The sequence below is a fragment of the Staurois parvus genome, unplaced genomic scaffold (genome assembly GCF_062004578.1).
Source record: "Staurois parvus isolate SC_StPar_1 unplaced genomic scaffold, SC_StPar_1.0 ptg000233l, whole genome shotgun sequence".
In the NCBI taxonomy this organism is placed as follows: domain Eukaryota; kingdom Metazoa; phylum Chordata; class Amphibia; order Anura; family Ranidae; genus Staurois; species Staurois parvus.
The window spans coordinates 3049839-3067572 of NW_028318029.1; the positions used below are offsets into that span (position 1 = coordinate 3049839).

The 17734-nt window shown below is 41.3% G+C and overlaps 1 protein-coding gene across 8 annotated transcripts in view; it reads left to right on the forward strand.

Annotated features, from left to right (window-relative positions):
- Positions 1–17734, forward strand: part of DOCK9 (dedicator of cytokinesis 9) — a 323125-nt gene that overhangs the window by 50283 nt on the left and 255108 nt on the right. For 4 of the 8 annotated variants that reach the window (XM_089679962.1, XM_089679966.1, XM_089679967.1 and 1 more), the window contains exon 1: positions 2772–3128. The exons of 2 other annotated variants lie outside the window; for them this stretch is intronic. In XM_089679962.1, the coding sequence (XP_089536088.1) occupies positions 2970–3128 (159 nt within the window). In that variant the 5' untranslated portion in view covers positions 2772–2969. Of the gene's footprint in view, positions 1–2769; positions 3129–17734 lie in introns of those variants that run through there. 2 more of the 8 variants (XM_089679969.1, XM_089679968.1) reach the window with 2 other exon arrangements.

Here is a 17734-nt window from a genome sequence, read left to right on the forward strand (position 1 = left end):
AGTGTTACTAAACCCTGGACCCTGCATTCACTATATCTGGTCTTCCACAGTACACACAGCATGGAAATGCAATTATTTTAGTAAATATAAACTGCTAAATACCCTTTTTCATAAGCAGTTAGAGCAGTCTTGTGACTTCTATCAGTGACAGCAGAGCTCTGGTTAAAGCTTGCAGGAGATTTCAGTCTCCTTTTCTCTTGTTCTATGAGGCTGCAGAACCCCTGACCCTCTGTCTGGACAGTGCTGATTTGGCCCTGTGCTGATCACATGCACTCTCCCAAAAAAAAGCAATACACACCAAACTGAGACTGCAGCTTGCCTCTAAGGCTCTGTTCTCTCAGCAGATGGTTTGCGGACAGTGGAAGAAGGGGAGGATCAGAGAAGACAGGATCAAACAGCCTTTTTAAATAATTCAGAGGATTAACCCCTAGGTTCCACAGTGAGTATAACAAGCATGCTTTCACTGCATATACAGACTGATTTTACTGTTGTGGGTTTAGTAACACTTGAAGTGTCTTTGAAGTGCCGGATGGCCTGGTCTGAGTATTTAATAAACTTCTGATCTGCTGGGATTTTCATGTACGACCATCTCTAGTTTACAGAGTATGGTCTGAAAAAGAGAAAATATTCAGTGAGCTGCAGTTCTGTAGATGAAAATGCCTTGTTGTCAGAGAAGAATAGGCAGACTGGTTTGAAATGATAAAAAAACAACAGTAACTCAAATAACCACTTGTTACAACCAAGGTATGCAGAATACCATCTCTGAACGCACAGCACATTGAACATTGAAGCAGATGGGCTACAGTAGCACAAGACTACACCGAGTGCCACTCCTGTCCGCTAAGAACAGGAAACGGAGGCTACAGTTCACACAGGTTCACCAAAATTAGACAATAGAAGATTGAAAAAATGTTGCCTGGTCTGATGAGTCTCTATTTCAGCTGCGATGTTCAGATGGTAGGGTCAGAGTTTAGTGCAAACATGAAAGCAGGGATCCATCCTGCCTTGTATCAACGGTTCAGGCTGGTGGTGGTGATGTAATGGTCTGGGGGATATTTTCTTGGCACATTTTGGGCCCCTTAGTACCAAGTGAGAATCGTTTAAACGCCACAGCCTACCTGAGTGTTGTTGCTGACCATGACCATCCCTTTATGAGTGCAGTGTACCCATCTTCTGATGGCTACTTCCAGCGGGATAATGCACCATGTTACAAAGTTTAAATCATCTCTAACTGGTTTCTTGAACATGACGATGAGTACACTGTACTCCAATGGCCTCCACAGTCACCAGATCTCAATCCAATAGAGCACCTTTGAGATGTAATGGAAGGGGAGATTGGCATCATGGATGTGCAGCCATCAAATCTGCAGCAACTGCGTGATGCTATCATGTCAATATGGACCAAAATCTTTGAGACATGTTTCCAACACTTTGTTGAATCTATGCCACAAATAACTTAGGCAGTTCTGAATACAAAAGGGGGGCCAACCCAGTACTAGCAAAGTGTACCTAATAAAGTGGCCGTTGAATGTATGTAGTGCAAGGGCATGCCAGATTGACACACACTGGCCTATAGAATGGCTCGTTTCAAGCTCTCTGAAGCTGATCCTTAAAGCGGAGTTCCACTCACCCTGTCAAAAAATAAGTCAGCAGCTACAAAAAATAGCCACTTGCCTGCCCTCGGTCCCGCCGTGTGTCCCCCGCAGCCCGCTTCACCGGCCGTCCTGTATTCCAGGAGGCCAGCATCTTCAGTGTGGCACCCGGATGTGACAGCTTGTGGCTTCACAGCCAGGTACCCACTGTCATGTGTAAGTAGTGCTGCGCTTGATGAATGGTCCTGTAGTCCTCTGGGACCTGTCACGTGTCCCAAAAGACTACAGGGAGGGAGGACACCCGCTTTCGATCGCCTAAGCGATCGCCGCGGAAGTGGCAGCGGGTACCTATCAAATTCGGGTACCTGCTCCCCCCCTGCCCTCCAAAGGTGCCAATCCTTAATGGGGAGCAGTCCTTAAAGCAGAACTTACTCTTTTGGGTGGAGCTCCGCTTTAAATTAACAGACATGGAATTTTCATTTTCTCTCACTTTAACCCAATATGCTATATAACTGCATATTTGATGGACAAAAAGGTCACCAGTCTGTAGCCCTGATACAAAGTGAGTTTGCTTTAACCTGAACTGCACAGTCACTGAGCCATACTACGGTTTGCATGACAATGCTGATTTAATCAGGAGTGATTTTTGGGCAGATGGAAAGTTCTGGCCTGTCTACTCACAGGCTGAAAGAAGCAGAACTAAAGCAAGATTGCTTCTGTCAATCTGATGCTCCCAAGTGACTTGCTGTCAAAAAAACATTTCCAGAGCAGGCACATCATTCATATGGTTGCCCTTTAAGGCATGTTGTGTTGCCATAGTGACAGTGATGGCTGCATTTTCCTCTTCCCCTTGCAAGCTGTTGGTCTCTCCCCTGTTAAAAATCCATAATGAAGTATTTAACATCAAATAGTAAATTTGGGTCAGGAGAAGCCTTTGCAAGCGCTCGATCGCAAGGCTTGCTGGGAGAGAACCATGTCTGTTAGCTGCTTTCCCATCCTCCGTGCCTTGCAGCAGCAGTAAACTGCACCTTCTTTTTTTTTTTTTTTCTTCTTTTTTTATCTCTGGCATTGCCCAAGGCAGTTTTAAGAAGAGCCGAGGGAATTGATCCTATGTATTTGGATGCTTTTCCTCTTAATCCTAATTCTATTTTTTAATTTTTTTTTTTTTAAATTTTGTGATGCCTAAGATTTTTTTTTTCTGCTTCATCCATCCCTCCTTGGTGGCGTGCTTAGTCAATGCGTGAGAAATCCTCGCTGTGCGTAGAGTAGGCATCTCGTGAGAAGGGATGCAGATGAAGGCTGGCAGAGTGAGTGAGGGGAAGGCACGCTGCAAATGGAGCCAGGGATGCTAGAGATGTACACTGGAAAAGGCTGGGAATGGGTTGCACTACTAGTGTAATCCTTTTCAAAGGCATTTGCACAGTACTAGAGAGGAACTGTGCTTATATCTGCAAACAGCAAGGAGAAAATAATGCCATCGAGTATACAGGACAGAGCTTGTCAAGGGAAGATTCTGGCTTCACACACTCCTCACTGGTAAATATGGTGCCTTATTGCAGTATAGTTATGCACTTGTGTTTGAATATATTGCCTTCTTTGTTTCCTTAAGATGCATGATTCATATGATACCATTTGATAATTCATTAGTACTCTGCATGGTTGTGTAATTCAAGTTAATTGATGAAACTTGTACCACATAGGGTAGAATAAGCTCATTTAGACTTGCATGTACATAGAAAGGACTGTGTGTTGTGATTTGTGAGGGTAAAATATGTGACACGGTTATGTCTTGCCAATTTCTTTTCTTTCCTTTTAATAAAAATTGTATGTAAAAATGTTCACTAACTAGTGTGAGCAGTATTTAGCTCTTGGCATTTCTAAATGACATTATTTCATGTGGGCCAGACTGGCATTGTTAGTGATCTAAATGTATATATGCTTTAGATACAACTATCACATGTGTACCTTTATGGTATTTTGGTGCTATATTTTGTGGTCCTGGACGTTTTATTTGAATGAGGGTTGTGTTAATGCTGTGGTGGTGAGATCAGCTGTTCACTGAGAAAAAATGGGGAGCATGGCTAGGTGTGTCAGAATGTCAGAAAGCCAAAAGGAAGTAAATTCCTAACAGGATTGCTAAGAGTCCAAAAATTCAACTAAAATCGATTGATCAGGGTTTGGTCAGCAGGTTGAACTACTATTTGATCTCTCCAGGACTGTAGAGGCAAGCTCTTCTCAGGCTTACCTCTATCTTAATGCTGCAGCCATTAGGGAATTGTTTCATTCTCCATGTAGAATTTTATACCTATATATTACATTAGAGTAACCACAGAGTGAGAAATAAGGCACTGCTGCACATGAAGGCAGAACCAGGTGTTCCCCATTCAGAGGTTTTGCAGGGTGAGCTCTGGAGGAACAGAAAGCCATAGAAAAATTCAAGCCACCAGCATCCACCCATAGCTGACTTGTTTTGGGATTATGGACGTTTTATCATATAGTTGACTTGTAAAATGCTTCTTTCTCCACAAATCATTCTTGCAGTATTTACGAAGTATGTTCCTTTGTGGTTTTTAAAGTATCTGCTAGGTGAAGGCCTGTGGATAGATTTCAAGATGAGATCACCCAGTCTTGTAGAGGATAGCTCACTAGTTCACCTGGGTGTTCTGCCACGCAGCATGCTCTACTGTGCACCAAACTACGGTAATCCTATTGAGGGTCCATGCACACTGGGCTTAAAAGTCAGTTCTTTTGAAAATAATGTTCATGTAGAGCGTTTTTGTGTGTTTTTTTTCTGCCTTAAAACTGTTCTCAAAAACGCAAACCAGAAGAGTTTTGTTTGCTGCATCTAAATTCTGAACTTAAAATTTAGGGATGCGCCAAACTTTCGGTGGCCGAAACGTTTCAGCCGAAAAACACCCCCTTCGGCTGTTAGCCAAAATGAAAAAAAAAGCTCCGATACAGGTGCTGAAAAAACCCCACCCCTAGCCGCCGCCTGCCGCTGCCGACCGGTAGTTCTCAGCCTTACCTGAGAAACCGTTGATCCCGGCGCTGGGCATAGAGATGAATGAAGGAAAGAAGGCCGACACTCCTCTCTATGCCCTTGGAGTACCGGAGCGAAGTCGCTTTCGGTTCCGTTTTTTTTTTTTTTTTCATCCAATGCTTTACATTGCAGAGGAGAGATGTGGGGTCTTATTGACCCCATATCTCTCCATAAAGAAAACCTGTCACCAATTATTTCTATCACAAGAGATGCATGCATTCCTTGTCATAGGAATAAAAGTGATTACATTTTTTTTTAAAGGCTTACATGAAAGTTATGGCGGTATATATACTGGGATTTTTAAAATTTTATTTTTGATCAGCGAATTATAGTGTGACTGTGGTGGGTATTTTGACTGTGGTGGGACAGACTTGGTGTCACTGACATCCCCAGTGACACCAATACAGTGATCAGTGCTAAAAAAAAAAAAAAAGCACCGACACTGTACTAATGGCACTGGGCAGGAAGGGGTTAACATGAAGGGCAATCAAAGGGTTAACTGTGTGCTGTTTTACTTGTGTCCGTGTCCGTGTGCTTCACTGTAAGCACACTGCTTTGCATGGCTGTGCACAGCCATGCAAAGCAGTGTGCCCGAGCTGACAGGGAGGACTGTTTTGTTTACAAACCATTTGGGAGAACGGTGATTGACAGCCATGACCTCGCACGCGCCCCCTACCCGGAAATGTAAATCACTTATATGTACATGATTTTGCGCACCCGTGCCGCCCTGTAGCAGTGTTTCTGCTATAGGGCGGTCAGGAAGCTGTTGAGGAGGAGCTACAGTTTTCTAATTACCAATAAACGTGTTGTTGTGCTCCTTCATTTTAATTTTCTAACATCAGGCATTGTTTTTGCTGGTAATATTTTCTAAACTATTTTATTTCATACCTGAATTGTGATCTGGGAATGGCTGGTGGCGGCCATCTCAAAAGTGTTCCCTTCCTGTATTTTGTGCAACTGGCTTACCCAGCATGCACAGTATGATTTCACGCATGCGCGATAACACTGCGCTGTGGCAGCGTTTGATACATCTTCTGTCCCTAATTGCTGAGCTGCTCATATCATTCAAAACTTGGGCACATCCTATTGTCAAAACTAGTTGCCCTTGTCATTTTTATTACATCTCAATGGTAACACTAAAAAATGCCCCAAAAGATGTCCTTGCAAAACTAGATAATTACATACGTCTGCTGCCTGCACCACAAAACCCAAAACATTTTTCTTGTAGAAACAACTAATGTCCTGTGTCCATGCACATTAGCTACTCTAGAGTTGTTTAGAGGAAGAGAAACAAATTCATTTGTTTTGCATTTTTTAGGGTGTTTTTCTGGCAGAAAAAAAAAAACACTAAATGCTCTTAAAACGCTAGCACAAAAATGCTCAAAGTTTGAATTTTTTTTTTCCTTCCAAGAGCACTGGTGTTTTTATAAGCTTATATTATCTTGTTTTGCAGGGATAGCTTTTTGGGCTTTTTTGATTTCAGGGAGTCACCTTAACTGAACTTTAACATCATCATTTTTATGTTGCATTTATAATATTTTGTTTGACATTTTTTGTTCAGCTTTTCGTCGTTTGGTTCCACTGCTAAATATGACATTTTCACATTACTTACCCATGTTTCTCTTAAAGGGACATTATAAGCTGAACTATTTAACAGATAATTAACATTATTTACGCTTGAAAAGATGGCTAATAGCCATATTTTGTTTTGGTTGGAGGGTATTCTGGTTACTGGAGCACTTGGTTATAATGTGTGATGCATTTAGCAGGTCTAGTAGTGTGTCCTCATTATTCAAGAAATGTTGAGAACGGATTCCCAAGGCTAGATACTAAATTGTTAGCTGTGTGATGTCGGAAACCAGTAATGAGGAAAACAGAAATGATATACGCTGCTCCAGCAACTAAACCTGAAAACTGTAAGGGATTCCTTGATGTAAAGATTATTGGTATGTATTTGAGTAATCGTTTCTGAACATGATTGCAGTTTTCTGGAAGGTAGATAATAATCTGTTTGCCTGTGTGCTCCAGTAGAAACGTGACTTGATATTTCCTCTTGATATGATCACAGAGCTCCATGCTGCATATAGCTACATACATTGCACGTAGGCTGGTGTACTGGTTAGGTTAGTGAAGCTGCTGACTACAGCCTATGGTGGGTGTTGGCTGATTTTGTGCTTCACACTTTCCTTTTCCAGGCAGACTGAGTACACCAAATCCTGTAGCTGTTTACAACCAGAATATAATCAATTTTTCCATTGCCAAATTTAAACCTGAATCTCATAGCTTTTGTTATTCCTAGATTAGCCTTTAAAAATAGATGCTTTCTAAAAGGCTTTTCTTTATTTGGTACAGCATACAAGCCAAGATCTCTAGTTTTGGACTGATTTCTATTTAAAACTAGAGCTTTTCTTTAAATGACTTCATATACATGGGAAATGAGATTGATTACTATTCCATGTCGATCTTCTTTGTGCTTTTCTACACTCTTTGTAAGCATCACCTTGCTGTGCACGCAATGTAGAAATAAGTAGGGCATGCTAGCACTTCAGGTAAAAAAAAAAAAAGTCACTGAAAAAAAAAAAAAATCTCATACATCCAGACACCATACAGGCACAGTACAAATGTAAGTGCTTCAAAACAGCTCTGAAGAACACCTTGATCCCCTCTGAAATGTGGTATACAAATGCAGATAACACACTCTGCTCTGAACTGCCAAGTTCTCCAAGTTCTTTGTGGGTATAGGATATCAGGGCTGCTCCTCATGTTTGTTCCGATTTACGAACACTTCCATTTCTGTGATTTTATTTCCACTTTTTTGTTCTACACAAGTTTACTTTAAATAGGACCTTGCCTCATTGTAACTATTTTAAGTTAAAATGCTAATAGTATCTAGTATTAGTAGTAGTAACTAGTAATAATAATAGTTTAACTCTGTGTCTGCTATCCATTCTTCTGTGGGCTTGACATTGTACAAGCCATTACCCCTGGTTCACATTTATGCGGCCGTGTGGGCCGCATTTTGTGCAGGCACGAGAGCCCATTCATTTGAATGGACTCCCGTGCCCCATGACACGCAGGGAAAAAGTCCCTGCACTTCTTCTGAAACCGCGGCCCGCACAAGAACCTCAGTTCCCAGTACGGTTGCGTTTTCCAGTGTGGGCAGCGTGCCATAAGAACTAATTGCACCCGTCCGTAGGTCCGCATTCCTCTGTGTGGGTGGTGCAGCTGCACTGATTTTCGTGTGGATCCGCAGCGGCACCACCCACACGTATGTGAACCAAGCCTTAAGATCTTGCCACTGGAGCCCATTAAAATATGCTGAAAGCCTGCGATTGAATCAGCAGCCAGAATCCACTGAAACCTATTGTAGCATTAAAGTTGACCTGTGCGAGACTGTGGACATTAAACAATTTAATATTTCTAACCAGCAGTAAGTGTGGATTCACACGTGTGGTGCGGATTGAAGCTCTGTTTTCACAGCTAATTGATACAGTAGTTCAGCGGATCAGGTCAGGTTTAGATCAGGATTACGTCAGATTTGCAGCAGGATGAAGAGAGAGAACCAGCCTGAAATGGTGTTCAAAAGCTCATGACGTGCGATTCAGAAGACATTCCCGTAGAACTAAATGAGCCTGTAATCAGCACCTGAACTGGACTGCACTGCTCAGAAATCGGACAGGAGTCTTTCAATCCACACCAGTGCATCGGAACATAGGAAGCAATGTTATATCACATCATGTGGATTGGATGTGGTTCAAACCGCATCCAGTCCGCATGACATGTGAACCGGCTCTAAAAGCTTTAAAACAAGCCCCCTTTACCTCCTTGTATTCTCAAAACATAACAGAGACTGTAAATGTGGCTTACTAACAGTTTAGAAACATCTGCTGGTTGGTCACATTAGAAGGCTGGAAGGCTTCCAAGATCTAATGTTCTGAGATTTCTGTATCTCTGTTGTAAAGTTTGAAAATTAATTTCTCCCTGATGCTTATATCTATAGAGGTGAATGGAGGCTTGTTTTAAATTTCTTTTACTACTTGTTCACAGTGTATAAACATTTTACTGTGAATAATCTGGCAATGGGTTCATTTTAAAATGGGTTGAGTAGTGGTATTAGCTCTGTATCAGTCTATATAAATCTGTTGTTTTGCAGAGAAGCTGGTTTCTGTTATTATAGCGTTTTAACTCTGGCCACAGGAGGGAAAGGAAATTCTGACAAGTTACAGAGCTATTTGAACAGAGAATTGGGCGGTGTCCAAAAGTTCTAATGCAAAGACACCAATGATAATCTGAAAACAATACCTACCTTTGTAATGAACCTCTGTGCTGGGATTCAGCTAAGTTAAGGGAAAGGTTCATGACTGGTAACCTAAAACACCCAACACAGTAGCACAGAATATAAATTTGCCTCTGTTTTATATTATTTATATGGCCATGTAAATAATTTGAACAGGCATGCTGAGAAATACTTTGGCAATGATCCAATGAATTGTTATATTTTCCTTTACTGATTTTACATGTGTGTCACACACTCTAAGATGCACATCTGCAGTCCTTAGAATGTGCATATGTTTTGTTGAGCTGTTGTGCAAGTTTATGGGACAATGCTGCAGTTCTAAAAGCTTAGGTTTATTTGTTTTGCATGAGGAACTTGTGTATTTTCCCGTACAATGTCCAAAGCTTTCAGCTGCTCAGACTTAATGATCTCTTTCTAGACACTGCATGTATCAAATTGCATTGCTGGTTCACGCAGTGTTCATGTGTGACTTGCTCTGTTATGTGTCATACTGTCACACCCACCTTGAGTGATCTTTTTTATTGGATCTTTTTCGGAAGCAGAACCACCCATGATTTTGTTTTATGCAAGAGGATAAACCACTGACAATCCTAAAAATGGTACTTGCCCACAGTCCGTAATCTGCTGAGTTTAAATGCCCCTTCAGTGCTGCAGTCTATTGGGTTAAATATTCCCTCTTTTGCTGCATTGTTCCAATCTGCCAGTTTGAATGCCTCGTCTTGTGTGCCATTGCTGCAATTTTCTGGGTTAAATGCTCCCTCTTTTGTACCACTCTTACAAGCTGCTGGGTTCAATGCCCCCTCATTTGCTCCATTTATGCAATTTACTGGGTTAAATGCCCCCTCTTTTGCTCCATCGGTGCTATTTGCTGGGTTCTATGCCCCCTCTTTTGCTCCATCGGTGCTATTTGCTGGGTTCTATGCCCCCTCTTTTGTTCCATTGATGCTATTTTCTGGGTTCAATGCCCCATCCTTTGTTGCATTGCTGCAGTTTGCTGGGTTCAATGCCCCATCTTTTATTCCATTGCTGTGATTTGCTGGGTTCAATGCCCCATCTTTTATTCCATTGCTGTGATTTGCTGGGTTCAATGCCCCCTCTTTTGTTCCATTTCTGTGATTTGCTGGGTTCAGTGCCCCCTCTTTGTTCCATTGCTGTGATTTACTGGGTTCAATGCCCCCTCTTTTGTTCCCCGTATTTTGCTTCTTTTCTGCAATTTGCTAGGTTGAACGCCGCCCAACGTTGTGCCGTTGCTGCAATATCCTGGGTTGAAGGCTCCCTGCTTTGATTAATCTCCTGCAGAAACAGAGTACTGACAGTACTGCTTGGACCTTAAAGAAGAGGACATACCCCGAAAGCTTGTCCTGAAAAACTGCGTAAGTGCAAATAAAAAAGTATCATGGATATTACTGTTGTTTCTGTTGCAAGTGCACTAATACATCTACCATCAACTCAAGCAAATCTGATTGCTGGGGTTGCAAGCCCCCTCTTGGCTCTATTGCTGCAGTCTGCTGGGTTGAATGCTGCCCCTCTTTTCTTCATTGCTTCAGTTGGCTTGTTTGAATGCCTCTCCTTTGCTCTGCTTCTTTTTATGAGGTATTTATCTGAAAATTCTTATTGATTTGAATAGAGCAGTCTTTAGTTACACATTCTGTGTTTAGGCACAATGAAAAAGATTTCTGCATATGTAAGGTTAAAGATATATTACAAAACAATTACATTTTTGCTTGCTTGAAGTATGTATGGAAAGCTGAAGTTTTTTCACATTTGGGGAGTTTTTTCATTTGCTTTGAAACCAGCTTTAGCCCACAGGCAGTTAACAATGGGAAGAATATTTTCTTTGGGAGATTTACACAGCTGTCTCTTGTAGTTCATAGCCCTATGGGATGTGCCTGTACAATAGTCCCATTGTTAGGATTTAGTTTCCTCATAAACACTGATTTATGTATTGTCTTACAGCATTTTTAGTGCATCACAAATACATTGTAACCATTCCTCTGCACTGTGATGTGGGTTTTGATAGTATCCTTATCAATGATCAAAACTAGTATAGTATCGTTGATCCTGCCTATTTAAAGGCTCTATCCCACCCTTAGTGTTACTAAACCCACAACAGTAAAATCAGTCTGTATATGCAGTAAAGCATGCTTGTTATACTCTGTGGAACACTCTGCATTGTGTAAAAAGGTTGTTTGATCCTGTCTTCTCTGATCCTACCCTTCTACTGTCCTTAATCTATCTGCTGATGGTACAGTCACTCTGCACACGCTCAGTTTAGTGTGTATGGCTAGAGTGTTTAGTTTTATTCCTTTTGGAGGGTGCATGTAATCGACACGGCCAATCAACATTGTCTGGACCAGGGGTGGGCAAACCTTTTGACTTGAGGGCCGCAATGGGTTCATATATTGGACCCGGGGGCCGGACCAAGAGTAGATGAATGATGTGTATGTGTCATCCATAGTAAGTATAGTAATAATCCCCCATATAGTAATTATCCCCCATAGTAATTCATCCCCCCTATAGTAATTCATCCCCCCTATAGTAATTCACCCCCATATTAATTCATCCCTCATATAGTATTTCATCCCCCACAGTACTATTCCCCCCCAAGTAGTAAGCCAAGTCCCCCCTGTGTCAATTCACTTACCTTTGCTCCGCGTGTTCCTCTCGCCGTGTTCCCGTGCCGTTCCGGTCTTCAGGGCAGACTGTGAGAGGAGCCTAGCTCCCCTCCCCTCACGCTCGTCACGCTGCCCCGCCTACACACATCCTGACAGCCACATCCGCTGGCCGGATTAAAAGGTCCGCCGGGCCGTAGTTTGCCCATTGCTGGTCTAGACAGAGGGTCAGGTGTTATGCAGCCTTGTAGGGCAGTCAGAACAGAATAAAATCTCTTTCTACTCTTTAACCAGTGCTCGACTGGACACTGATAGAAGTCACAAGACTGCCATATACTGCTGATAATTTTTTAGCCTTTATATTTACCAATATAATTGCATTTCCATGTAGTGTGTACTGTGGGAGACCAGATATAGTGAATGCAGGGTTCCTTGGTTTAGTAACACTTTAACTTAAATTTCAGTAAAAATTTAACATTGCAGGCTGTGGTTAGGGGAATGAGGTGGCAAATAACCAGGTCCAGTCCCGGCCAATTCTGTGTGTGTGTGTTTTAGGTAGAGGCCCTAGAGAATAAAATGATGCGTGTTGCATATTTTTATGTCACATGATATTTGTGCACAGGTTTTTCAAAAATACACTTTGATTTATTCTTAATGCACAAAAACACAATATACCCAATTTTTAGTAAAATATAAAAATTGTTATGCCAAGTAAATAGATACCAAACATGTCACGCTTTAAAATTGCGTCCACCTATGAAACGGCTCCCAACCATGGTACTTAAAAAAACCCATTTACTGTGTGCCCAATTATTAGGCAAGTGAATTTTTTTTGACCAAATCTTTTTTTTTTTTTTTTGCATATTGTCCAACTCCAAGCTGTATAAAATTGAATGCTTATTGGATTTAGGTATATCAGGTGATGTGCAAGGGCGGACTGACCATTCGAGCACATCGGGCACTGCCTGAGGGCCTGGGGTCAGTCCCATGAAATGCCCCTGTTGCCTTTTTATAGGTTTTTTTGGGTATGCTTTGAGTGTGGGCAAGGACACAGGCCCCATGATCACCTATTGCCCAGGGGCCCCATGAGTTGCCGGCTTCAAAATTGTTGGCTTAACAAAAGGATACCTTGGTCATCGCTGCATCTGCACTGGGCTAAGTGCCCAATGTGAATGAGGCCTTAAAAGTCGACTTGTCCCTGAAGCAACCTAAAAATTTAGAATTGCTACTTTTACTTTAAAATATTTGCTACAAAGCCTTTCATTTTTCCTTTTTTTTTCTTTTTTCAAACAAGGATGTTATTATAGGCTGTGTTGCATCCTTGTGTGCCCCTCAAACACCTAAATTGTTTTAGTAGGAACATGGAATACATTACAACCTAAACATTTTCAAAATAGATAGTGCCGCGCTCCCATGTACCAATATGTATATCTTATACTTTCAAAGTGCTAATGAATAGCTTTCAAGATACTGCATGTATCAAACAATTATTACTAGTGACTCAAAACATCATTGTGAATATTAATCTTCATGCAAGTGACATTAATAACTGATAATCCTAAGGTGATAGTGCCTATTAAAGTACAGTGATATACAAATCAGAAATACTCCTCTATTCTACTGTGATCCTTATATTTATATTGTGCAAACACATATATATTATGTGCACGTGCTTATGATATATTCAATAAAAAAAAAAAAAAAAAAAAAGTCTTTCAAAATAAATGTGCAGGTGGATTCTTTGTTCCCTCTCGCCGAGTGCTTAATGGTCTCCCTATGTGCTCACCTCTATATTTGCCTGAATAAATCCAGGCAAATACACTTTTTATCCTTCCAGGATAGATGGGATGGAATGATGCTCTTGAATTATCTCAGAAGGTGGATGTGGATTTATATTTGTTCTCCTGTAGCTGCTCATGAGTGGGTATACTGACCATCTCTCTGAGGATCTCCCAATTCCCCTCCTGGGGCTGTTTCCTTTTCCAGTCCTCCTTATATCAGCTCAAAGGGTGTTGTTCAATTGAGAAAGGAAGACAAACAGACCATAGTGTCTTATCCTTGTGCAAAAAGGGGGTTTATTGCTGCCAGTTGCACAGTAGTATACAATTGTAGTCCAGCATAAATGTGCTCTGCCTCTGTTCCTGCAGTGCTGTCTACCTGTGTCTGTATTCAGATCACCGAGCCTCTCCAGTGCAATGTCGTGACGTCAGAGCCCCTCCCCTACACGTATCGTCACAGGGTCACGTGACTTCATCAGGGGGAATGATTAGATCTATGATGGTTCTAATCATTCCCCCTGATGAAGTCACGTGACCCTGTGACGATACGTGTAGGGGAGGGGCTCTGACGTCACGACATTGCACTGGAGAGGCTCGGTGATCTGAATACAGACACAGGTAGACAGCACTGCAGGAACAGAGGCAGAGCACATTTATGCTGGACTACAATTGTATACTACTGTGCAACTGGCAGCAATAAACCCCCTTTTTGCACAAGGATAAGACACTATGGTCTGTTTGTCTTCCTTTCTCAATTGAACAACACCCTTTGAGCTGATATAAGGAGGACTGGAAAAGGAAACAGCCCCAGGAGGGGAATTGGGAGATCCTCAGAGAGATGGTCAGTATACCCACTCATGAGCAGCTACAGGAGAACAAATATAAATCCACATCCACCTTCTGAGATAATTCAAGAGCATCATTCCATCCCATCTATCCTGGAAGGATAAAAAGTGTATTTGCCTGGATTTATTCAGGCAAATATAGAGGTGAGCACATAGGGAGACCATTAAGCACTCGGCGAGAGGGAACAAAGAATCCACCTGCACATTTATTTTGAAAGACTTTTTTTTTTTTTTTTTTTTTTTTTTATTGAATATATCATAAGCACGTGCACATAATATATATGTGTTTGCACAATATAAATATAAGGATCACAGTAGAATAGAGGAGTATTTCTGATTTGTATATCACTGTACTTTAATAGGCACTATCACCTTAGGATTATCAGTTATTAATGTCACTTGCATGAAGATTAATATTCACAATGATGTTTTGAGTCACTAGTAATAATTGTTTGATACATGCAGTATCTTGAAAGCTATTCATTAGCACTTTGAAAGTATAAGATATACATATTGGTACATGGGAGCGCGGCACTATCTATTTTGAAAATATTATATATACACTAGCATATGAGTCAGTGCAAGTGCCAGCGAACCTCACGTGAGAAATAAGGACATCTAAAGTCACATATTGAACACCTCATTTCATAATAGCTCACAAGCATTCACCATTTATACAACCTAAACATGCTTACTATAGAAAATGGTTTTACTTGAGCATTTACATATTTTCTTGAAACAGCATATTTAAACTAAAAAGCTTAAAGCCAAATCCGAGAAATGAACCTTTTGCCTTTGGGATACGACTGCTTACTGGCATTCCTTAAAGCCAATTGTTTACCGCGTTGACACATAAAAATTCCCTTTTAAAAGACAGCCACTTAAAAAGCACAAATGTAGCTATTTGTATGTGGAACCTTTGAGGGGGAAAGAAAACAGCTGATAAAATATTTTCTTTGAGTGGCTCATAGCATATGACCACTCATTTTCTTAAGAAAAAAAAAACAGCTGAAAAGCTCACTGTAAATAATATTCTTAATGCAAACATCCTCCTTATTTCATAGTCATCATGAATCATGGTAAACCTAAGTCTTACTAAAATATTTGCTGAACAATGTGTTTTGATTCTTCAGTCTCCACTGACCTTACCTGTGTTAACTGGATCGTCTGGGTGAAACATCCCCACAGTTACTATAACCGTATGTCAAGACAAAAACTTTTTTCTGGTTTTGGATAGAATGGGGTAGCATCAGAGTTCTTGTTGGGTTCTTCCTTCTATCCATGGTTCCATTAGAGAGATTCAGCCTGAGTTCGCACGTGCGGTATATCGCATGTAATTTGCACAGGAACCGCACCACATTCCTGTACAAATCACATACGATTTGTGTGCTGTGCACCGCACCCACACCACAAACTTGCAGGATCCTTTTTTGGGTCCGCACTAGAATCTGATCGCATAGGTATTCACACCTATGCGATCCAATTCTGCATACCGCACTGCGTTTTGCTGACCGCTTTCAGGGTGTTTGTTAACTTAACATACACACCCGCAATGGTTCGCATGAACTGGGTGCGATTCTGATGCGGTGCGGAATTTGCACTGAAAATGCTGTGAATTCTGCACCGCATCAGTGTGAACCAGGGATAAACCTAGTTTCCTGTATTGCTGACAGTGGTTTCACCAGATGGTAAGTAAGGAAAGTCCGTATCAGAAAATCATTTTTATTTCTGTGTTGCTGTTGGAGAGTTCACCTCTTTCTGGTGATGCACGAGGGTAAATCTTTTACCAAGGTTCTTAATGGGTTGTTTCACCTTTACTGACTTTTGCTGAAAGCTTTCTTGTGCATTAGTGTCCTCTGTACATTTACAAAACTGCATGTTAAAGAGTGCTTACTTTTTCATCTGCACACTCCATTGCCCTGCCCTCTCCTGCAGATGTAGGATAAGTGTTGGATGTGCAGCCATGGAAACTTACAAATGAGCACTTGGCTTTGTTCCTTACCCACGCATGCACAGTCCTCTCTCTCTCCTTCGCTTGCAGAACACTGAAGTGTGAGAGAGGGCAGATGGCATATTTATAGGTAGGGAATGAACCTGAGTGCCTGTTTGTGAGTTTCTGGGGCCCTGCATACAACACTCACAGGGATGTGCAATTCCTATAGCCCGATGCCTGGGGAATGCAGTTATGGGAGCCAGGCAATAGGTTTTTCTTCACATCTAGCCTTGCTGCAGGCAAGCAGCAGGGTTTAGAGCTGACAGTTGGCTCTCTTGTAAAAGAAATCTGAGTTGCTAACTAGCCATTGGATCGCTTTTGCAAGCAGCGGGATGGGACACCCCCCCCCCCTTCCGTGGGCTGTCTCATAACACCAGGACACCCGATCAACCATCTGGCGTTTACGCCGGCTGATCATAAAAGTAGATAAACACTGGCACCGCTCTGGTCGCCTCTATGATGTAGAAAACAGGAAGCGTTGAGCATACATAACTTACGTTTTCTCCTATGTAAATGGCGCCATTTTTAAAAATGGAATGCTTTTGATCACAACGATTTAAGGGCAGAGGAGGGATCTGGGGTCTTATTTATACCAGATCGCTCGATAAAGAGCACCTGTCACAAGAGATGTTTACACTCTTTGAGAGAGCCATGAAAGTGATCAAAAAAGAAAAAAAATTAAAGCGACAGTATTAAAATAATACGTTTTTTAAAAAATTTTTTTAAAGAATCCCTGTCCCCGCTCACAAAGGCAAACACGCATGTCGGTCCTGCACACACACAAACCGCAATCTGCCCAAACATGATGTATCGCTGAGAATGTCAGATCATGGGCAGTAATTCTAGCACCAGACCTTCTCTGTAAATCTAAGGTGGCAATCTGTAAAGGCTGTGAAAAAGTCGCCTATGGATAATAAAACTTAGGCTGGCCATACACTATACAATTTTCTGTCCTATTTCTGCCCAATTTCCTTTAGATTTTCCTTCAACTATGTAGCGCAAGAGCCTGCCTAATTGGATACAATTGAAAGTGTTGTTAGTTTTGACCTATTATATGGTCTTTGGTAAATCTAAACCAAGAATCTCAAGAAACTCAAGAAAATTGTATCATGTATGGGCAGCCTTAGTGTTGTGTGGGGGTTTTTTTTTTGCATTAAAATTCAAAAGTGTGTATTTTTCAAAAAATTCTGTTTGAAAAAACGCTTTGCAAAAACTGTGTTGCATAAAATAAATAGCAAAACCCACCAATTTATTTTTGGGGGTTCTAAGAAAGTTTCTATCAGTTTAAGTTGCCATAAAGCTCCTTTTTGTTTTTAAAATCATCTCTGCCTAATATCAAACCACCTATCCTGGCAATTGTTTTTTTTTATCAGGACAAGTAGATTGGATCCCCAGTTTAGTCCCTTGGACAAGTAATTTTTAAAAAAATGTTCACACCCCTGCACTCAGTACATTTTGCCATCCATTTAACTGTACCCACTCTATAGAAGACTAAAAAAAATAGTTTTAGCTGAGTATACACTTTAAACTGCAGAACATCTGCTGCAAGGTTGATAGTTTAGTATTGGTAGATTTGT